This window comes from Pipistrellus hanaki, assembly GCF_964339955.1.
Source record: "Pipistrellus hanaki genome assembly, chromosome: 1".
NCBI classification, from domain to species: domain Eukaryota; kingdom Metazoa; phylum Chordata; class Mammalia; order Chiroptera; family Vespertilionidae; genus Pipistrellus; species Pipistrellus hanaki.
The window spans coordinates 65,554,040-65,577,698 of NC_140503.1; the positions used below are offsets into that span (position 1 = coordinate 65,554,040).

At 45.7% G+C, this 23,659-nt stretch overlaps 1 protein-coding gene across 10 annotated transcripts in view; it reads left to right on the top strand.

The window, feature by feature from the left end:
- MEIS2 (Meis homeobox 2) overlaps positions 1-23,659 on the top strand; it is a 210,051-nt gene that overhangs the window by 60,551 nt on the left and 125,841 nt on the right. For all 10 annotated transcript variants that reach the window (XM_084891345.1, XM_084891344.1, XM_084891350.1 and 7 more), the window contains one exon: positions 4,559-4,704. In XM_084891345.1, the coding sequence (XP_084747471.1) occupies positions 4,559-4,704 (146 nt within the window). The remainder of the gene's footprint in view (positions 1-4,558; positions 4,705-23,659) is intronic.

A 23,659-nucleotide genomic window follows, 5' to 3' on the forward strand; every position in this document is an offset into this window, starting at 1 on the left:
CCGGTTTCGGCTGATTTACGTTTTGAGAGACAACGTTCTATAGCTTCTTTCTTCCAGTTTAGCCCTCACCACCAGAAGGTTAGGATATAAGGCTTCATTATGTTGGCGAGTGTGTGTGATGGCTCTCCTACAATGAATGAGGCCCCGGCCTGACTGTAGGTGCTCACCATGACCACTGACCAGACTCATGGGAGTAAAATAGAATTTTAACAATCCACCTGTTCCTGAGGTCGCAATTTATTTCAAATTAGGAGGTCATCTAGTGTCGTGGCTTTCAAAAACCAGTTTCAGCATCACTTCTAGGCTGATTGCATAAGCAGAGTCAAGGAGCTTGTTAAAAATACAAATGCCTTGTCTGTGCCCGAGGATATTTTGACTCTGTAAGTCTGGGATGAGGCTTGGGGACCTGTGTTTTTAACAATCTCCCCCGATGATTCCCCCCCCCCCCTCACTTCCAAGTTATCTGTCCACAAGTCTGAAGTATTTCTTCCAAGTCATGGTCACACACAGCATATTCCAGCAATGCAGCTATTTAGACTATCTTTTCTTAAAACTTAGACTGTGTCCTTAGTCAAGGGATTGGCAGCCTTTGGAAAGAGGTATGCACCAGGCTCCTCTTTATTCCACTTTTCATCACCGGAGGTGGCAGTGCGGGGAAAGGCTTGTGATCCAGCCCCTCAGAGGGCCCTAATGGGCACTGAGTTTTTAAGAAGCACTGGTCCTGGCATGTTTGGGACGAGGTGTACAAGGGCAGCCCTCCTAGCCCCTTAATGCCATAACGAGTGTACTTGCCCCAGCGTGGGATAATCACAAAGAGAGGTGGACCTTAGAATAAGCTTATTGGTAAATTCTGTCATTCACTCACCCAGCAGTTGCTGGGGACCTGCTCTGGGTCAGACGTGGCGGTGTGCTCTCGGGATAAAGAGACAAGAAATAGCCCGGCCAGTGTTGCTCAATGGTTGAGTGTCGATCTATGAACCAGGAGGTCACATGCCCCGAGGTTATAGGCTCAATCCCCAGTTGGGGGTATGCAGGAGGCAGCCGATCAATGATTCTCATCATTGATGTTTCTATCTATCTCTCTCCCTCTCCCTTCTTCTCTGAAATCAATAAAAATATATTAAGAAGAAAAAAAAGATAAGAAATACTTTTGAACCCTAACTAACACATATACTGTTAGCTCCTGTACCTCCTTTGGCACATACCTCTGTGCTGGTATACACACCCTTCTGGGTGCAGAAAGTCACTTGGCACAGGTGCCAAGGATTGCCAGCAATCTGACACACAGGCACAGCCTGGAAACAATAGCCACGTTCGGAGACCCCAGCCCCAGCATCATCTGCACAATTTCATTGTAGGTTGCAGATCACACACAGTTGCCTTGTTGCCATTTTTCTGCACGCTGCTGTTGGTTCACTCTGCTGGCATTGGTTCAGAAATACATTGAAGGAAAGACGATGATATTTATTGTGTATTTGAAGAGGAAAATTTCTCTCTTTATGGACACAAACGCTAATGTTAATTTGAAAATCTAATGTTTAGTAATCTAGTTATTATAAAAACAGTCACCCTTTTCTTTACTATCATTTGTTACCCTGGGTCCCCATTCAAATATTTTATAACATTTCTACGAAACAGGCTGCTTTATATTAAAATTCATGTAACGATGCTGTCTTCTCCAGTTTAAGTCAATCATCCAAAGAGGCTCAATCTCGCTCTATCTTTTCCTTGAGCTAAATATAGCGAATCATATAGTTTGAAGGTGTTACCAGCCCTGTTAGCTTTTAAGCGAGAGAAAATGCACTGTGGGGACGCCATCTCTCATTCCGAAGGTCATTGGTTGGCTAAAAAGGCAAATGCCCCCCCTTTTTTTTTTGGTTGAACTTCCATCAATTAAGCCATTAACCTTTGAAAATAAGTATATTCAGAAACCTATCAGAAAGAAGCTAAACGAGATTTTAACAAAATCCTGACAATTTCAGCTTAAACATATACACAGAAACCATATGTGCTCCGAAAGAAAGGCATACACACAGGCATTGTTTACAGCGCGTGTTTTCATATTTGGAAGACGCGGAGGGGAGAGCCGTTCCACACATACATTATCTGACACGTACATCCCGATAGCCTCCCGGATTTCCCACGGAGACAAAGATATCTTCATCGGGAGCGGGCAGACAGACTGACCGGCTTCAAACTTGCACTGGCAGTGTGGGCCTTTTTTTTTTTTTTTTTTCCCTTCCTCATCTCCGGGTACTGCTTTTCAAAACCGCCCCGGGCTACAGAACAGCACCTCAGATCCCCAAGGCCCACTGCCTGGCTCCTAATAGCCACTCTCCATCTGTGTCACATGAGCAGCTGATGAGATCGCGCCCGTGTCTGTACTGGGGAGAGCACATCCACCCAGGTTAAAATGCCGGGGTTGCCAGGGAGCAGTCAGAAGCCATTAGTGGGGGTGAGAATTTGCCTTGCAGCAGTTCCTTGGCATGGTGGAAGCGTGTGTGCGTGCGTGTGTGTGTGTGTGTGTGTATGTGTCCCTGTTCACGTGTGTGCATGTGCGTGTGCGTGTGTGTATGTGTCCCTGCTCGTGCGTGTGCGTGCGTGCGTGTGTGTGTGTGTGTGTGTGTGTGTGCACGCCCTTGTGCAAGCGCCCCGTGAGTGTGCATGGGTGTGTGCGCAGGGAATCCAGGCAGAGGAAGCGTAGCCCCCGTCTACCCACTATTCAAAAGTCAAATGCCTTTGTTTCCCTGCACTCCGATTAGTTCTTTGACTATTTGACTCGCTCTTTTTTTTTTTTTTTTTTTTTTTAATCATAACAGACGGCAAAGAAAAAGAGAACAGCAACTTCGGGGTCATGCTCTAGTGTTTGGGCAGATGGAGGGGAGCTGCTTTGCCTTGGGGCAGGGTGGCTGTAATGAAGTGGCCTGTCAGTCTGTAAATAGTGAGGGTCATCTCTTCCATGTGATGGAGGGTATCGCGTTGCAGTGAAAATGGAAATGTCAATAAAATTAATCTGCCGGCTCTTTGCTGTGGCTTTTCTGCTTCTCTGGTCCAAGAAGGTTGAGGGTGTTTTGGGGGAGAAAGGAAAGGAACAGGTACAGGAAAGCCCACCGAGCTGACCGTGACGTTGGCAGGCGAGGGGCCCCGCAGGCAGGATGTGGCGGGGTGACCCCGTCCGCCAGGAGGGGAGCGGGCCAGGGAAGGGACCGGCGGGGTCTATGGCTTTCCCTGGGACGCCGTGGAGCGGCCAGCTCAGGCTACACGGAGCACAGAGTTTATTGTTTTAGGCTTTCTTGGACAAGGTTTTTACTTAGCATGGGATTTATGGCATTTACTGCTAATGAATGTCTATTCTTAAATTACAAAAATCCCCATCTCAGCACAATTCCCAGATGTCCTCCCAGGACCCTGGCTTCTTAAACACCAGCGGGGAGCATAAACTCTCCACTTCTCTGTTTTCCTCTTTCGTGTGGCTCCAGGCTAATGATGTGCAAGGAAAACACAGCCATCTATAAAGCCTCAGCGCTGTCCCCGTATTCTTCATTTATTTTGCATTTGATTATGCCACAAGTCGGATCTTGTTTCTCTCCTTTTTTTTAAAGTTATTAGTTCAAATATTAATGTAGGGATATGGCATATACTGCTGCTCTTGATTGATGCCTTCCCAAAAACAGGAAGACGTGCGCGTCTGAATTTTAAGAAAGTAGGGGTCCTGCAATGCCTTGCCGGAAGAGTTTTTCAGATACATAATTTAGATGCCCTCCAGGCAGGCTTTCAAGGCATTTTTGCCGGAGGGCAAGAAAAATAACTATGACTGTTAAAAAGTAAATGATTTTTGCTAATGCACAATTGATGCCCGAGAAAAGCACAGAAGAGAAAGATGTTGATAGGAACTTCTGATTAAGTGAGCACCCTACCTTGATGTGTACCCCCTTTTTTTTTTTTTCTTTCTTTTTTTCTTTCTTTTTTTTTTTTTTAATGATAATGACCCGCGGTGCAGAGAGCTACAAGTTTCATGCAAATGCCGAGTGCGGGGTCACCGAGGAGCGTGCAGCTGTGTGTGCTCCGGAGGTGACAGTTCTGGGAGGGGCTGAGCAGGCAGTGTGTTATGTGCAATGAACAGTGACACAGTTACTGTCACCTATGCAGGCAGCCTAGAATATATAGACTACAGAACATTTAACTTGATTACCCTGTAGTCTGTGTTCGCGATGGGCACGGGGATGCATTTCCTGCGAATGGGTTTTCTGATGGCGGTTTTCCCACATCGGGCTCCGTAATTGACAAAGAGCTACTGCACTGTGTCAAGCACACAATTATAATCGAATTAATGATACGGGCGAGTGTGAGACACACAAAATTAACATTTGAAGAGGCCCGGCTTAATTTTGTCTTTTACATATTTGTGTCTCCAATTATACTTTAATGAAAGAGACGATGGGCGCTAATGGATATCCCTCAACAAGCCGCGCGGAGGGAGGGAGCTCCTCATTAGCTGCGCGTGGCTGTGGCCCCCTTTCGGGGTTCTCTCTCACGTGTGTTCACATCTTTCCACCAGGGGACGGTCTGGACAACAGCGTGGCCTCACCGGGCACAGGTGACGATGACGACCCCGACAAGGACAAGAAGCGCCAGAAGAAGAGAGGCATCTTCCCCAAAGTCGCAACCAACATCATGAGGGCGTGGCTCTTCCAGCATCTCACGGTAAGTCCAGAGGAAAGGGGGACGAGTGTCGTTGCCTTGCCTCCTCCCAGCAGGCCATGCGGGCTCGTACAGATGTCTCAGAGTTAGGTGCCTTTTTCTCCGTTCTCAAAACCCGATGACCAGCAGAGCTGTTATGGTTTTATCAGCTCTCCCCCCCACCCCTTCTTGAGCACCCTTCAGAAAGGAGCAGGTTTTTGTTAGACCAGGCCTGGTATGGACCTCGTTCACAAGGACGCGGGACCCTGAACGTGCGTTATGCATGCTGAGAGGTTCTGATGGCAACTCTAGGTGATGCAGCCCGGGGACAAGGCTGTGAGGAGCTGCCCCGGCAGTTCGTCCGCACTGCCCACCACACTCTTACCGACGGCCATCTCCTCCAGGAGGCGGGGCGGCACCCGGCCACGTGTGTGCGTGTCCAAGCTCGCGGTATCAAGCGTGACTGTGGTCTCTGAGGCAGCTCGCAGACATGTCGTGTGTCTGTGTGACACTCACAGAAGGTGATAGGTGCTATAATGCCCTTGTTTGTAAGATGGGGATTAAAAGTGTGGGTGTTGTGTTTTTTGTTTGTTTGTTTGTTTGTTTGTTTGTTTGATTTTAGCTGTTCAAATCCGTTATCTTAGGATCTAACCCTCTTTACTTCTGGGGAAAGATCAACCACGTGCCACATTTTTAAAGTAACACTTTATCCTCCTGTTTGCAGCCCGTTTTATGTGTCTGTATATACTGTTGACGCTTAAGTCTCTCGTGACCAAAAAAAAAAAAATTAAAAAAAAAATGACAATGTGGTGTTTACAAAGGCACCAGGCACTCTCCCGTCTTCCTGTGCACTTGGAAATCCTGGGGAAACCGGGATGATTTCAGAGGCCCTGTCTTGCTATCATATTGTTTTCAGGCCATTCTGTTGGGGCGGATGCTGAAAAGGAGAGTAGCACGTTGGAAGCTGAAGGTCTTTGATTACCCAACTTGCGTGTCGCCATGCTGAATGACATTAGTTACAGTGTCATGGGCCCAGGACAAGGTTCCACTTTTATTTATGGCAGCGGCTGCCGTCCGCTCAGCCAGCAGGGCTGCCGAGGGCAAGGGGCGGAGGGGCAGGCAGCGGGGAGGGCCGAGGGATAGATCCAAGTCCCTAAATCGGCCATTTTGATGTAAGGACATTAGTAGCAAACGAAGGTGCATCGATCCGGCCAGGATTAGCGGGGTGGGGGACCCGCCGAGGCCCGGCCGTGGCGGTGGTTATTCTTGCCTCGCAACTCCGGCCATTTCAAAGGTCAGGGCCCTGCACTGACTCGGCTCAGAGGAATTAGACGGAACATGCGGTCTCCGGGCTGATTACTTAACCAAAGACAAAATAATGAGTCCTAAGCAAATACTGACTAATTGAAAGGGCTGTAAATCCATTACATATTGGTCAGGGATAATCAGGAGTATTTAATCACTTTTATCTATTCAGGAGCACTGAAGCTGCAACGCGGAGCCCCGAACCTTGCCATGTGGTTATTATTCTCATCATTATCAAAATTACTTCACAGCTGTTCTTTGCTACATCACCTCAGCTGGAGATTTACTAACCTGTAAAATGTTTTTAATCTGGAAGTCGGGGGCGTGGGAGGGGAGGGGTTTCTCATCTTGAGCTGGAGGCTGGTTTGGTGAGAGTAGCGATGGCGAAGATAGGCCCGCGGAAGGCTGGCAGGCGGCTCTCTCCCACAGCTCACCTGGTCGGCCTCCTCCCTCCGCCTTCCGCCACACGCAGCCTTCCGTGGCCGACAGCAAAGGCTTCGACCACTGCTTTCCCAGCAAACACCTCCCTCCCTTATCAAAACCGACGCCCCAGCGCAGTGGACTCTCAGAGGATTCGGCTGCTCTGTTTACAGATGAGGAAACAGACCCAGAAAGGGAAGCGATTAGCTCCAAGGCCAAGCAAGGGATGACGGGGACCCAAGCTTTCCTTTTCCCCCCCATCCAGGCTTTTCCCACCACTTTATGATGACTGCTCAAATCATTATCACCTTTAACAGTTGCATATAAATCTCGCCACCTCTGCCATCAGCACACTCAGGGAGGGGGGCTGTGGAGGAGCAAAGCACCGTTCTCCCCTTCGTAAAGCTTCCTGCTCCCCAGCCTTTCCAAACAGGGAAGACTCTCTTTGCATCTCCATCCTGCAGACAGCTTTCCCCTTGACTCATAGGATTCTGTGATTGAATTTCCCGTGAAAGTGGCCTGAGCCCTTGCTGGCTCTCATGCCTCGCCCTGTCCCTCTCCGGCAGGAACGCACCCTGCGCGGTGGCCACCGGTGAAGAGCGGTGGGTGGCCAGAGGTTCCTGGGTCCTCTCTGTGCCTCTGTTGTGCAAGATTAAATACTACCAAGACCTATCCCCACCCCATGAGTGCTTCCGCCTAGTTAACTATGTCCAAGGCTTGGTGCAGCATCCTCTCTCCAGCGGGACGCTTTAAGAGTGTCTGTCCTCGGAGTAGGGAGAGGAGGCCACGGAGCCAGAGCCAGGAGTCCAGATCACTGGCATTTCCTTTTAGAAAACATTATACTGATTCTGTAACACTGTGTCACCATTTGTCAGAAATGACATTCCCGTGTGGGAGAGAAGCACGTTATTGTACAGATAAAAAATACTTCGGGCCGAAGCCGGTTAGGCTCAGTGGTAGAGCATCGGTCTGCAGACCGAAAGGTCCCAGGTTCGATTCCGGTCAAGGGCATGTCCATTGGTTGCGGGCACATCCCCGGTAGGGGGTGTGCAGGAGGCAGCTGGTCGATGTTTCTCTCTCATCGACGTTTCTAGCTCTCTATCCCTCTCTCATCCTCTCTGTAAAAAAAACCAATAAAATATATTTTTTTTAAAAAATACTTCGGAAAGGGGCGAGATGGAAATGTATACACGGGATTGTGTGGTCAAACTGGCATTGCAAGTTCAGATGGCCTCCGGACCGGCCGAGCCTCAGTGAGGTTCCTTACGTTCTCTGGATTTGCCATTTCCCTATTTTTCGAGCAAGAGGCTCAGGTGGTAGGCTCCTTTTCCACACTCACAGGTACTGGTTCTGCTCTGTACCGGCCTCGGGTCATCCTTTCTTCCTGTTTTTTTTTCCACCAACAGCTTCGCTTTCCTCCTGCCCAAAGCTGCTTTCACAGCGCGGCCCTGTCATTACTATTACTGCCTCCCACTAGCTTTGTCTCCAGTCATCCTCTCTGTTCCCTCCTCTCTGCCTTTTCTGCATCTCCCTTGGATCCTAAAATTCTCCTTGGCTTTCCCTTTGAAAATCTCTCTCTCTTCATCCAGACTCCCCCCACCCCCACCCCACCCCCCCAACTGCAGAGAAAAGGCTCAGTAACTTTGATGAGGATGGTCCTGTAAAACTTTTACTTTCCAATCTTTAATGAGCTGGAAGATTTATTCGGCTATAATTCTGAGCTCAGAAACCTAGGATAGAGACCCCGAACCAGTCACACGTTAATTTAGATTTCTTAGTTGGGCACTAACAGGCATGGGGGCAGTCCTCGGAAGGAGAGATGCCCTGCTATATTTCTCTGTATTTTAATTAATTTCAACTTTCAAAGTGAAATGTTGGCTCCAGCTTCCCTGAAAATAGATGTAGTCTAAATTATTATTTCATGTAAATTTCTTCACAAGCGCACGATTCAGGGTGGGTTCCTCCATTATGAGTCTCTTCTGCATTATTTCAAACTGGTTTGTTCCCTTTTGTGCAGTATGACCTGGTCTTGTATTACAATAATCCCCGATGTACCCTTTTTCTCTTTCTTTCTTTCTTTTTTTTTTTCTTTTTTCTTTTTTTTTTTAAAGAGAGGCTAATTGAATTATCTCATTATTTTAATTTGTTAAGCAAATGTATTTTGCATCTCAGGATGTGTTCTTAAAGAAGGGGGCTGTGAAGGCTTTGCCCCCTGAATGGGCCATTGGCCCATTTTGACATTCATGCATTCATTAACTAGCAGAGCATAAAAGAACTCTGGTTGTATTTTTTTTCTTCCAAACACCCAACCAGCATGGAGCAACTTTCCCCAATAAGCCACAGGGGTCTCTCTACATATGTTCTCAACTGCAAGCTATTGTCACCGCTCCTAAATACCTCAAAAGGCCCGGAGAAAAAGGAGCCCCACCTCCACAAAGGCCGACTGTAGCAATTGTTCAGTCTCAGTCTCAATATGACAAAAATCATTAACCTTCCGTTTTCTTGGAAGAACAGGCTCCACTACAACTGTAACAGTTAAAACAACCTCTCACATTCCTGTGCATCGCCAGCGTTAGGGGAAGAGATAACCTGGAGAAAGTATTTAAACGAAGCCCACCGTAGCATTAAAAAGCACATACACACAAACTATTTGAGGAATTGAGGAATTTTTATATTCAGAATTAAGCACTTTGAATTTGCTTAATCTGAGGCTAAGTAATTAGGTTCTGTTCTGTTTTCTAACTACTGATCTCTAAAATGTCTTTTAAGAAATCCACAATTTTCTTAAAGAAAATAGATGCATATATATAGTTGAATTTCTAAACACACACACACACACACACACACACACACACACACATATATATATATATATATATATATATATATATATATATATATGTTTAGAAATTCAACTACTGAAAATGTTGTATATACTATTACCCCCCTCTTCTGTTGATTAAGACTATAGGGCTGTCTGTGCCTGGCTCTCAGACTAAGAAATGGAGTGAAGATCGAAGAAAAAATAATCTGTTGAAAATGTATTTACTTCTGATGGAAAGTACCCAATGGCAAAAAAAAAAAAAAAGAAAGAAAAAGAAAATAAAAAATCTTAGGGAAATCCTAGGGAAATGTATTCCTTTCACTAACACATGGAGATTATGATATCATAAAAGTAAGCCTGCCATTACAACTGTTTTTATTTTACTTCAAAGATAGTTAAAGAAAGAAACAGCAAGAAATCATACCCAGGCTAACGGTTTATTCATAACCATGAAAAACTCCTCATGGCAAGAAGCCCTTAGTGCGCTCAATTAGGCTCTCAGGCACCTCACTCGCCACCTTCAAGAGCTCCCTTAGCTGTGCTGCAAAGAATATATTTGCTCATGGAATGAAAACGAGGAGTGCTCACACACAAAGACACCACTTGCTCATACCAGGTTCCGACTAAAGGTTTTCTTATTTGAAAACATAGGGATATATCTCACACTTAGGGGGTGTGGGGCTTCTTTCAGAGATACTAGTACTAGTATGTGTACAAAATCAGAAGCAAATTTACTTTAAAGTCAGACAATACAGGCAGACTTCTTGAAGCTGCAGGTTCTGGAAACTCTGCCCTTTGTTCATGGCAAATGCTCTGTCCCATCTGGGTGGCTCTGGAGGCGAGGTGGGCGGGGCCTCTCCCCTTCGCCACCCAGGTGTTCGCTGGGTTCACTCCTGATCTGTCAGAGTTTGCTTTATGGGGTTTGATAAAAGTCTCTGTGGGATATAAAAATGTGTCTTGCTGTATTTTGCCCTACAGAGACAATGCGCCCAAGTTATGAGTAAATAGAGCTCCACGTTACATTACAGAAACTCCTGTCACTTCTCCAATGAGTCCAAGACCATATGACAGACAGCTTAGTGATCACATAATTGTATGTGTGTGTGTGTGTGTGTGTGTGTGTGTGTGTGTGTGTACTAGAGGCCCAGTGCACTGGTGAGGTCCCTCAGCCTGGCCTGTGAGGATTGGGCCTAAACCAGCTCTCCAACATCCCCCAAGGGGTCCCAGATTTTGAGAGGATGAAGGCCAGGCCAAAGGACCCCACCAGTGCATGATCGGCAACAGAGAGGGACCACAGGAGGGCTGTAGGGCATGTCTGGCCCATCTTGCCCAGTCCTGATCAGCCAGACTTCAGCAGCAAGCTAACCCTGGTGCTCGGTGCGCGTCATAGCAACTGGTTGAATAATCAAGTGGTCTGACACTTAGCAAATTAGGCTTTTATTATATAGGGGACACACACACACACACACGGAGAATGAGAGAGAGAGAGAGAGAGAGAGAGAGAGAGAGAGAGACAGAGAGAGAGAGAGAGAGAGAGAGAGAGAGAGAGAGAGAGAGAGAGATGTCTACAGCCTTTTCAACTACTTCCCTTCATCTTGTGTTGATCTAGATGGCTTTCTTTCTTAAATGAGGCGCTACAGTGTAGCAGTTAAGACTATAGGACCTGGGGTCTGAAACACAGCAGGTTTTTGGTCTTGAGCCCTTACCCTCTCTAAACCTCATTTTCATAAGGAGAGAATGAGGATCATTCTAGAACCAACCCAGGAGGGTTATTGCAGGGATTAAATGAGAGAATATAAAGCATTCAGCCCCATGTCTGGCTCTTATAGCATAAGTACATAATTCAGAGTAACTATAATTCTTATTTTAATCTAGCTGAATGACTAGCAGGAAGCTTTGACCAATGGAGCTGGGCAGCCGAAGTTAACTTTCCTGGGACTGTGTGAGGGGAGAGACCAGGTTTTGCCAAATGAGTCCCCAGTGCTGCCCAGCAGGAGAGAACATAGTCTGCAGTCTGCCTTCTAGACCCCTGTGCACATCTGACAGCTGCTTGGTGATGCGCGGTGACAGCATCCGGGGGCTGCTGCAGTGGGAAGCCGGGCGTCCTGGCCAGCCTTCTGGGAAGGAGTCGGGGTCAGAAAGGCGCTGGCTGTTGGGTAGTTCGGAATGCCTTCGCTGGGGCCCACTTTTCGTAGAGAATGCTCCGTTCACCGGAAGGGTCCAGTCTGTGAGCAGAGTCTAGGCTTCCTGAGAGACAGCACAGGATGGGTTTGTGATAAGGGGCCCCTGAGTGTGACCTGAGGAGACTTGGGTTTGAGTTCTGTGACCTTGGGGGTAAGCCATTCAACCTCTGAGCCCATTTCCTTGCCCAAAAACGAAAATAGTCAATGGGTGCCCAGCTCAGCTGCTGGGGTGGCCGTGTGGCCCAGACGACAGTCCGTTTGTGAACCACAATGTGCTGCGCAAATGCCAAGTGTTGGGCCCTTTGGTTGTGCGCTTGGGCTCCCAAGGGTGAGAGAGAATGCTGTCCACCCTGTTCATGCCTCCTCCGTTCCCCCTGATTTCTCCACGTGTCCATCTCCACGGGGGTGTCCACGGAGACACCGTGATCATGTCCATCACTGGACGTCTTTTTAAGGGCCTCGAACGGCTCATCCAGCCGGTGTGTCCTGGGCAGTCATTACCTCTGCTTGGAAGTGGGTATCTTCATGGTCCTGAGGTTGGTCTGCTTACTACTGATTGCTGTAGGCCAAATGGATACCAATAGGAAATGTTTACCCGGACTTACAGAGCAGGAGATGGCCCTTCCCACAGCCCGAGATACAGATGTGCACTGCATACCAGCGGGCTCCGTGCCTGAGAAATGCTTGTGTGGAGACGCATGTGCGGAACACTCAGCTGGAAAACACCAGCAGAGTGAGCTTCCCACAAGCAGCAGCAGCAGCAGCAGCGGCAGCAGCAGCGAGGCTGCCCGGGCCCCAGCCTCTGCATTGTTTGCTGCTTGCCAGGAGAAAACATCTGTGAATTATTTGAATAGAACCTTATACTGGAGATCGTCTGAATTGGTGTCATCTCTGTTTAATTTCAGGAAATGATGTCACAATGCATTAAATAACAATGCCGGGTAATTTATTTTCCCGTGGACATGCTGTCCTAAGCATTCCTCTTCTCTTGCAATGTTTCCAATTAACTGTAAGCTGGAGCGTTCTTCTCATTTCATAATGATTTTGAGGGGTGGGGGCAGGCGGTTGGGGAGGGGGAGAGGGATCATTGCAGGGGTTGCCGAGGTTCAGAGCTAATGGCACATCCATCATGTCCTTATTGGGGTAGGAGGGGACTCACCGTCGGGGCTCTGATCACCGGTGGCCGCCGCAGCAGTGTCGGTTGGAGGTACAGAAAGCCTGCCTGTCCTGACCCTGGGTGATTTTAAAAGCGACCTGCACACTGGAGCTCCTGCCTTTATCAAAGTTTCTCTCCTCTTCCTTCTTCCGTAAAGAATAGAGGACATAAGTCAATTCCATGTGCCATCTGTCGTCGTTTTTACAATTTCTCAAATTAAAGAGACAGGCCAAAAATTTAACGTTGTATTGAATCCTAGAAACGCCTCTACAAGAAATAAAATCGCAACTAAATTTAGTTTGTCTCTCTTGAGGGGGGGGAAAAAAAATCCGCATCCTGCTGTGTCATAGCCTTTTACTCAGAGTCCCAGTTTGGTGCTTAGAATTGGATTGTGAGGGCTTCTGCATGTGAAAGACCGATGTCTTTGGGACTCGGCGGGCTTTGTCCACAGCCTGAATGACTTGGAGGTAAAGTCCCCCGTACAGTGGTGCTGGTGGTGGCCTTTCATGGCGGGGATGCGATGTGTGGTCTCCTCAGTGCAGAAACATCTGGTCAAGGCATTTCAGAAGTACGTCAGACGATCCTGTTTAAAAAGAAGTTCAGCTGAGTTAGAGTAAAAAGAAATCAAGCCCCAGATTATGAGCTACTAGCTGACAGACACATTTTAAAACATAAGCTACTGAGAAGATTGAAATGCTTATTCAATGGCCATCAAAAAGAAACTAAAATTATGATCAGCTCAAAGGTTAGCACCCGATTTTATAAAATATTCGAACTATACTTGTTTACAAATACGTTAACGAACTTAAGGAGACGGAGAATTGAGAGCCCTTTAGTTCAAAGAAAATAGAAAGCATGCGCCTATCTGAATATTCAGTTATTTAAAAACTCTAAGAATAGAGTGCCATTAAATGCTGCTTAGTGAAATCCCTGAATATTCATTCTGATCATAAGAGAAAATTTCCATTTCTTCATTCCACATGACCACAGTTTGCAAGTGTATTCTGCGGGGAGGCGGCGTTATTGTGAATTAAAGGACAAGTGGCCTGGGTTATTGTGAGATCGCTCCCTGTCCCTCACTCAGCTTTGCGGCCCACCAGGGTCATAAAGTGACCTTAACATTCAGGATTCATTTTTATTTTAGAGACTGTCACTGCCCAGATTTCTGAGGGCTCCCGAAAATGCCCCGCCTTCCCCACGCTGTGATCTGCTTTTGCAATTTGGAGCAGATTATGAAGTGTGAAGCTGATATCCAGCCCCACCGCTGCTGTTGAGAAACAGTGACTCGGGTAGAAAGCATTAGGTTGGTTGAATGGAATTTGCCTTATTACATTTACGGGCTGGATACCCCCTTTCTACATTGATTGGCAGCCGTTGTTTACAGTATGCAAAGTAATCACTGGCACCCTTTAAAGGTGTATTATCCTCTTAAAACATAATAGTAATGCTATTTTCAGGCTTTTTACATTTGCTATTCATATTTTGAACTGCCAAGTCCCAAATCTGCCAGAACTAATTTACGTTGTTTTTATCTGGTAGTGGATAAGTTGTCAAGTCACAATATAATGGCAGATAATTTTTCTCAAACTATAGTTTTACTTCTGGGTTATTATAGATAACATGAATATTTGTTGAACCTGACTTTGATTATCCACAAAAAGAAAAATTACAGCTCAAGAGGTTATTGTGGGATCCTGAAATGAAAAGAAATAAAGAGAATATCATTATCCAGCTATTCTGAACATCATAGTAAATTAACATGAGCCACTAATCAGCCTCTTCTAACCAGCCTGTCCCCCATTTGATTTACTTCTCACATAGTCAGATAAGGAAGATCGCCCCAGTTAATCCCAGTACCAAAACTTGTTGCTGCTCTTCATTTTAATACTTCAGTGATTATAATGCAACATAACATTATAACTATCTAGACATATTTGCTTCTTGCCCCATTCTCCATATATTCACGAATATTCTAAACTGAATGTCGATGGAAATAATCTGGCGATTTCATATCTATAAGTTAGATTATGGCTGTTCTACATTTTTCAAATGGTTTATGTTTTACCGTGGACACATGGTGTGGCTCTGTCATAAGTTGACAATAAACTGCCCAAATGTATGGGGGGTGGAACCACACTAGTCTTTCAAAAAGAAAAAGTCTCTTCTCATGAGGAGAGATGAATGCTGGGTTAGTCCCCGCGGGTTTGGTGACACATTGGGACTCCCCATGAAGGCAGCCTCATTTCCCCCATGGTGGAAAGTTACAGGGTCCATGCCAATGTCTCAGGATTTCTGCAGGCAGCCGTCAGTCACACTCACTTTAAACCCTGCCTCACAGTGACTTGGGGAGAAAAAGGTGAAAAGAGGACATGGGCAATCCGAGATCATGATTAGTCAGTTATAGGTTCCGTTCAGTTTTTGTGTTAATATCTAAGAAAACATCAATTCAGACCCGTGTGGCGGTCCCACGGGTTACCCGGTGGCACCTTGATGAAGACCTTCTTATTGCTTAATCCTGAAGCTTTTAGGTTCACGGGTGAACCACGCTAGTGATAGCCAAATATGAGCACGTGGAAAGGCATCCGTTTTTAATATGACTTGTTGTCAGCCTGAGAATTCTTTCAGAGCAGTTTGAAATTTATTTATGTATTTCTGCAGAGTAAGTTTAAGGGAGCGTGTGATTTAGTTCTCTGGCTCTTCCTTGCTTGTACTTTCTTGTCCAAGTTAATCCCAAATGCCCCACCTCCTCCAAAATGTATATGTAATCAGTTACATGCTAAGGGAGTGCTTATGTTTTCCTAAATTTATGGTTGGGCCTGAGTGGAGCGGACAATGGAAATGTTTATAATTCATAAAAGAATCAGCGCCTTTCCTACCTTGAGATAGTCAGGACAATCTCTTAATTCTTTGTTCTTTACAAAAATAAACAAATATTTCAGGGCATGGAGAAAGGAATCCCTTCTGTTTATAAGACTTTATATACACCGGAGGCAGCAGAGTTAGGACCAATTTGAAGTTACGGAACCAGGATCCCAGGCTCAACGCAGCCTTTTGCTCTCTGAGTTACCTTGGGCAAGTCATTTAATTTTCTGACTGCTGGTTTTCTCACCTTGCTGCTTTGAGGATTAGCTGAAATTAGAACTAGCCTTTTGAAAAAGGGGCGACCACTATGTAAGTATAAAATGATATCCGTTCATGTTTTCATATAATTAAGTAAAAATAATTAATTTGCTTTGTCTTAGCTCCGTGAAACATGAAATTACATGTGGAGAAAACACTCTTCGAAGAAAAATATTTGTTTCTTTTGACCTAAGTCTGTTTGGCATGAAAATCAAACTCAACAGTCAGCATGACATGTACAAGGAAGAGGGCAAGAGACCCTCTGGACCGTTCATTTTGTGGCGCAGTTTTAGTGAATCAAAGGAATTTTTGAGATGTTATTAACTCGAGCTTAAGAGAGAGAACTGGAGGATAGCAAACTTAACTCCCCAATAAACTTATTCCCACTTGTATTATTACCGCGTTGGACCAAACTCCGTGGGGATTTGGAGATCTTTGTTCTTTGTCCATAAACTCTTCATCCTGAGCATTAACTGGTTCGGCAGCTGGCCACTCTGCATCCGGCCACGCTGGTGGGAAAGAGCAGTTCTATGTCCCTCACGTGCCAGTCGCCCTGGCCCACTTGAGAGAGGCAGGATCCTGTGAGAGACTCAGATGAGCTCATTGCAGCAAGAGAATAGTGGGATTTCCTTTTATTTCCCTGAAGATAGTTCCTACCTCGATGTACCTTTGATGTTACATTCTGTGATTCGTGGATTCTACAGCTTTAAGAACTGAATCCTCTTGGGCTGAAGCAGAGACTATGTATGGGAAAAAAGTGGGGAAAGCTTGAAAAGTTAATAGTGAGGCCCTAGGTTTAGACACATAAGCCAGATAGAAATCCAGGTAGGGAACCGCTGTGGAAGTTTGGGAATTAGGGCTTCTCTTTATTATTATTATTATTACTAGAGGCCCGGTGCATGAAATTTGTACACTTGGTTGGGGGGGGCCCTCAGCCCAGATTGCGAGAGGGTGCAGTCCAGGCTGAGGGACCCACACTGGTGCACGATTGAGGCCAGGGAGGGTTGTGGGAGGTTGGCCAGCTGGGGAGGGACCAAAGGAGGGCTTCAGGGTGTTTCCAGCCTGTCTAACTCAATCCCGATCGGCTGTACCACAGCAGCAAGCTAACCTACCAGTTGGAGCATCTGCCCCCTGGTGGTCAGTGCACATAATAGTGATTGGTTGAGTGGCCTTAGCATATCATTAGGATATTATGCTTTGATTGGTTGAACAGATGACTGGACACTTAGCATATTAGACTTTTATTATATAGGATTATTGGTGTGTTTTTTGTTTTGTTTTTCAGACAGCAAGAGGAAGGGGGAGAGAGAGAGGAGGAAGAGAGAGAAACAGCAATTTGTTGTTCCACTTATTTATGCATTCGTTGGTTGATATTTGTATGGGCCCTGACTTGAGATCAAACCTACAACCTTGGTGTTTCAGGACAATGCTTTAACCAGCTGAGCTACCCAGGCAGGGCAAGGAGAGAATCTAAGGGAGAAAGTAATGAGAAGAGATAAATTGGACTACTATGAGCATAATTTGATCATGTAAAGAGAGGAGTTTTGAAGTGGAGGAAGTAGATTCTGCAGAAAGATCAAGGACAATGATAACTAAAAATACACTTTGGGATTTGGCACTTGGGTCATGGCCTCCCTTTGAATTCTTCAGGCTGGGTGGTGCACAGAGAAGTTGGAAGGGAACAAGGAAGAACAGAGGACAGTGTGTGGGAGCGGCAGGGTTTGTTCTCAGAGGTGCGTGAGGTGAGTCAGGTGTTGCATCAGCGTGGGAAGGGATCCAGGAGAGAGACTGTCATGTGGGTGTGTGTGTGGCGAGGGTAAGAGGGGAGTGGAGAGAATGACAATAGATAATGTGAGGTTCATAAAGGGGCCAGTGAAATGGCAGTCCAAACTCAGGTAGAAAGGTCAGTAAGAGACAGGCACATTTTGTCAAGAGTGGGAAGACAGCTGAGGAACTCAGAAAAGAGCCTCTCTGACTGGCTGAATAGGAACGGAGAATGATGAAGGTGGCATAGTGGGGCAGACTTGGGTGGAAGAGGTCGGCCACATGATTCATCCTTTTTTGGCAAAACTCGGGGAACCAGGGGCAAGAGGGGTGGAAGCAGCGGCAGGAAGAACCTAGCTCAGCCTGGGATTGACAACCTGGGAGAGAGGAAAAGTTTTAGTTAGAGAATTCTTGAAATGGCTGACTGGTAAGTCAAAATTCCAATGAGATATTTTTTTTCTGGGATCATGACTAAAAAATGATTCTACAGTTCATCTGAATAATGTCAAGCTATTTTTGGAAAAGAAAAGGAGGGAAGTCTTGCACTGAGTATTGTTAAAGTTGATTAGAAAGCTACAAAGTGGCTAACACAGTAGGGAGAACGATCATATGAACAAAATAAGAATGCACAAATGGATCCTAATGTATGAAGAAATTTATTAATTTTATAGGCATCCTTTCAAATCAATTAAGGAAAAAAGAAATCATTCAATAAATGGATCTTGGTTAGTGGTTTAACTATGTTTGAAAAAAGCATTCAGTACTCCCCTTCAAAATATTTAAGACTTCTGTGAAGTAGATGTAACTATTTCTCTTTCCTTTATTTAGTGAAATCCTGTCACAAAAGCAAAGGGATTATAATGAAAAAATGCTGGTATATTTTATTAAAAATAAAAACAAAAGCTTTTGAATGTCAAGAAAACACCATAACAGTAAACATTAAAATGGCAAAAATATATGCAGCATCATATAACAAGCAAAAAGGGTTAGTATCCTTTATAAAATGTACAGATCAATAAGGAAAAAGTTCACCTGATATAAAGCCACAGGGGAATAAGTTCATTCACAAAAGAAGAAATCAAAATGGCCGACAGGCATTTGAAAAACATCCAAGATAATTAGTCACCAAATCAATATAACAATCAGGACAAAATATTTTTTCCTATCAAAGTAAGGAAAACAAAACAAACAAATAAAAATAGTGTCCAGAGTAGAAGGAAATATCTGGTTCAATAATGACAATAAACACTGGCTTAATCTTTCTGGAATTTAAACTGGTAATATGTATTACTAATTAGCTCCTTACATTTTGATTCATCAACTCAGTTTTGAGAAGGTTCTATATATTTAAGAAATTATAAAAAAAAATGTGTATAATTATCTGAATAAAACATTGAAAACCATCCATATTTTCAACCATAGAAGTAGACCATAATGGAATGTTACGGGCTACTGTGTAATTGTTAAAAGTTATATCCTCAAAAATGTTTGAGATAGGAAAATAATCTCTCAACATGTTACCAGGTGAACTAACACAGGGAAGGCAGGGTGTATGATGGGGTTCCAGTTTGGTAAAAGGAAGCATAGGCGCCTGCAGGCATAGAAGGACAAATGAAAATGCTAACAGTGACTACCGTGGGGTAGCGTATCTGGGTGACGTTTTATTTCCTTTATACTACCCATATGTTCTAAATTTTCTGTAAAGTGTGTGCTGCATTTAGAATACAAGACAATAAATTTTATTTTAATAAAGACCCATGCTGAGTAGGGAGGCTTATAAAGTGTGCAGTGCGCTGGGAACACAGGGAGCCCCCTGAGGGGCTTGCAAATCCAGATGAAGACGGAGAGATTGCAGAGAAGCGGGGAAGGGACCCTTTAAGGCCCGTGTTCTTGGAAAGACAGCATCTCTGCTTGACAAAACCCAGGCGGGGTGAAGTAGAGATGGAAGACACCGGAATCAGGAAGGGAGAGACAGTAGGAAGCTCTTTGTCATATATAAAGACGCCTTCCAAAGCAGAGGCCCGCGGTCCTGGCGCGGACAGAAGCCATTGGGGAACGCGGAGGTGGCGTAGAGGTCAGCATTCTTCTGGCCACAGTGTGGGGAGGAATGAGGGCAAATGCTGTGGACTCCTTGAGAAAAGTGGGTGGAAAGTCTTAGGGGCTGGGAGCAGAGAGTAAGAGAGACAAGGAGAGAGAGAAGTCTGGCCTCCCTTCCCTGATTGCAGACACTGGTAAGGAGGAAAAAGTAGGTGACTTCCCTGGGAGAGTGTGGATTCGTCAGCTTAAGGGGCACACACCGGGAGGCGCACGCAGCAGACATGAATTGCTCCCGCTTCTGGGGTCTGAGACGTCCAACATCAAGAGGCAGACGGCTGCCTTCTTCCTGTGTTCTCACTTGGCCTTTCTGCATGTGTGTGGAGAGAGATCTCCGTCTTCCTCTTCTACTCAGAAGGCCTCCAATCCTACGAGATGAGGGCCCCTCCCTTATGACCTTGGTAACTTCTGAGGCCTCCTAACAGCTCCGTCTTCCAATGCAGTCACTCGGGGTTAGGGCTTCCAGTAGGAACTGGGCAGGGACACAGTTGAGTCCACAGCAGAGACGTTTTAAGGAAACACTATTTTAGGACAAACTCAAGTTCAAAGTCATTGTGTGGACAAGATCAGAGCAATTTTTTATTCCATGACACGGCACTTGAAGGGAAGGCCAAAGAGGCAGGTCACCTAGGGATGTGGTGAGACAGAACAGAAGGCCAGAATGTCAGGAGGAGGGCCACGGGGCCTTGAAAGCTCTCTAGGACACTGTCCAAGACTGAAGAGAGGAACTGACCAAAGGGACCCCAGAGCGTTTGCCCACTGCACCTGCGAGGAGGGGGAAGGTGGCGCCAGGCAGGCACGGGGGTGAGCACCCAGCTGGCTAAAATAAGCCACAAATGGAGTTCTTATTTTGATCATGTGTAAGGTTTGTTTGATCTAGCTGTTTCTCCTGAGAGTTCAGTTTTACATATGTTTCAGCACCCCAACCAGCTTGTGTATTTTCAAGGTTTTTGTGGGTTGTTTTGTTTTTTTTCCCCCCCTCCCTCTCTCTTTTCCTTCTTCGGTGGTAGATCATCGGGGAGGGGAAAGGCTGGGGAACGCAGGTCGGTCAGCAGCCGGGCTCCGTCCCTGGTTTGTCGGGCCCTGCTCTTGACCCTTCCCCGGGACCTGTGATTAATACACGCTTTGTAGAGGAGACTTGGCAAAGCCCGCTCTCCACAGGACCCGATTCATAATTCACAGCGCGCAGGAGGAGCGGGGGCTCTGTGGCGGCGTGTTTGCTCTCGGCCGCACAAGAAAGCCATGCGCTGTGACCTTCCCTGTTATCTAATCAGGAAGTAGATGGCCCCGGCGTGGCGTGGAGTCCTCCTAGGGCTCTCTACCACCGAGAATTATGCTCCTGCACCCTGCATCTGGGGCGCGCCGCACTCTACATCACTATTGTGTATCTTAAAATAAACAGCAGTCGCAAGCTGTTTATTTTGGTGTTACTATGTATGCAATTTTAAAACAGTGGTTACTTAAACAAATGTCCCTGTTCCCCCGCAGCACTTGAAAGCCAGTGTTTGCTCCCGTGGTTTTGGGTTTTGTCACTTCTGTTTGGTTTATATCGGGAGAGCCACGGCTGTGAGCCTCCGGAATGAATCTGGCCGCCCCGAGACGGGACCTGTTGTTGGGCCCTGCCCTTCACCCTGTGGGGCTGCCTTCCCCTCTCTCCACGATCTCCTCGCCCTCGGTAGTGCCATAGGCACATGCACAAACCTGGGGTGTGTCGTATCCTTGGGGAGGGAGGGCCTCGGTTATTCCCACCAGTCCACTGGAGGGTCCTTTGGTTTCAGTTGCTGGATGCTGTAGGATTTGACTGAATACATGGCATGGTGACGGTTCTGTAAGAGGATACTACTCCCAGGCATTCACTTAGAATTGTCACTTGTGCACCGCAGATACCATGCCTGTGTCGTTGGCACAGCTGGGGTAAATAGAGATGAATAGGGGGGAGAGGGGGAATGGATGTAAAGATGTTAAAGTTTTGAAACTGGGACTTTGAGTCCGTACACCTCTATGGCCGGGAGAAAGAGGGGAGAAGAGTGTTTAGGAACACACACAGGACTTGTGGGCAGGACTTTGGTTTGACTCTCCGGAGGCCACTCACTAGTTAGCTGTTTCTTTGGACAAGTTATTTAACGTCTCTAAGTCTTCATCTATCCAATGCGTAGGGCTGTCTGAGCGGGAGGGGGACCAGACGAAATGCAATATGTGAAACGCCTGTCTCAGTGTCGTGAACAGGTTGGTACTCAATAACCAGCCTTTCCTTTCGCTCTCCCCCTCCCGTCGTGACATGAATTGTAGCTTTGGGTGGTCTGGGATGGCCCCATGGCTTGCAGCTGCAGTGAGTGTGGTGTGGGACCCTCCGCGCCTGGCCTGGCCTGCCGGGTGATGTTTAGGACCCTCATTACCCAGGGCCTGTGTAACCGTGAGAGATGGGCCATCGCACTCAGGACTTGCTTCTCCATCGCCTGGCCTGCTTTTAAGGAAAGAGGCCAAGGATAGTTTGAAATTCTGTATTATGTATGTCTTGCTTCCAGTCGTAAGTAGAGATAGCAAAAAGTTGTATTATAAGAAAGTTTTGGGATAGATTTACTGGTTAGTGAATAAATAGATGAAAAGCCTACTTGGATTCTTGGGTATTTCAAGGAATCTAAATTCCAGTGGCACAATTTATTGCCTTTCATGCTCAGACTAAAAAATTAGTCTACACACATATAATTTTATTCTCACAACTCAGTTGTGTTAATGAAATAAGGAAATGTTGGATATATAGTTACTATTTATGCTTACTGCAACAATTAACACTGTAAAAGTTTAGATTATAAGCCTACTAGGTTGAAATTGCATGATATAATAAATTTAACATACTAATGAGATGATGTGGGTCTTATTGGTTAGAATGCCATATTTTCCCTCCCTCTAAACTTTATGTACAAGATATTATGCTGTGAAGAAGTGGAAAATACATTTCCTGCATTATTGAGGTACTGACTAGATCCAATAATTGTTTTTTTGTTGCTCTCTGTGAGTTCATGAAGGTTACCATGCAAAGATTCTGAGTGTGTGGGTTTTTGGTTCTGGATACGAAGCCAATACTCAGCGGTCAATGAGTGGTTGGAAACCTGGGGGAGGTGTCAGGGTCTCTTATTGGCTGAGTTGCCTTGGGCAAGTTCATTCACCTTTTAACAGCCTCAGTTTCCTCCTCTGTGGAACGGGGCCAATAACAGCACCTGTCCCTGAGTGGTCAGGACGCAGAGAGGAGATGATCCATGGGGAAGCATGGACCATATCCTCTGCACTAACTGCTGCGGAAGGTGGGCTTATAGGAGGGGTATGAGATGGAAATAAATGGGGAAGGAACAGAGGAACATGCATTGCAAGTAGTCAGTCCCCATCTCCACTTTTCAAAGCTAAGAGTGCACCCTACCACCCATCCTGTCTGTGCTTGGCCAACTTTATGACATACTCTAGTGGAGGTGCTTTTCTCTTGCAGCCTGCTGGTTGCCTTCCTCAGAATTAGACCTAATCAGGCAAGCTTTCTGCTATAGACTTGCTCTTTCTCTCCGGTTTCAGCCACCTCCAGCTCCTGTGCTATGTTCTCATTGATTGTCTGGTTTGATTACATCGCCATCCTTCCTCATTTCTCTCATCTTCTGTATGTCACCTGCATCTGGAGTTCAAATGATTGTATTTGTTTCTATTGGTTTGCCTCCTCGGAAATAGCTGAGTGTTTTTAGTATGCCGAGAGTGAAGGAGGATATTTTTTTTTTTTTTTTTTGCCCCAATAACATTAGATGGCATAGTGACAACTGTGTGTTTGTTACAAAGCAGCTAGTACAAATTAGAAATCCTTCACAGCAGATGTGTTTTGTGGAAGGATATGCTAAAAAAAAAAAAAAAAAATTAAACAGAGAATACTTTCCGATTATAATTTTAGAAAAATACTGTGCAACGAAGCAAATTTACAATTCATTTAAAAAGCAACCTTTTTTCTAGAGTGTGTGCCTTCAGGATAAAATTTTGACAATCCCGCAATTTGTTTCAGTTTTTCATTGAGGGGGCGGAAAGCCATCTGCTAGTTATCTTGGGGGACACCATTACATCAATACAATGACTCCAAAGCTG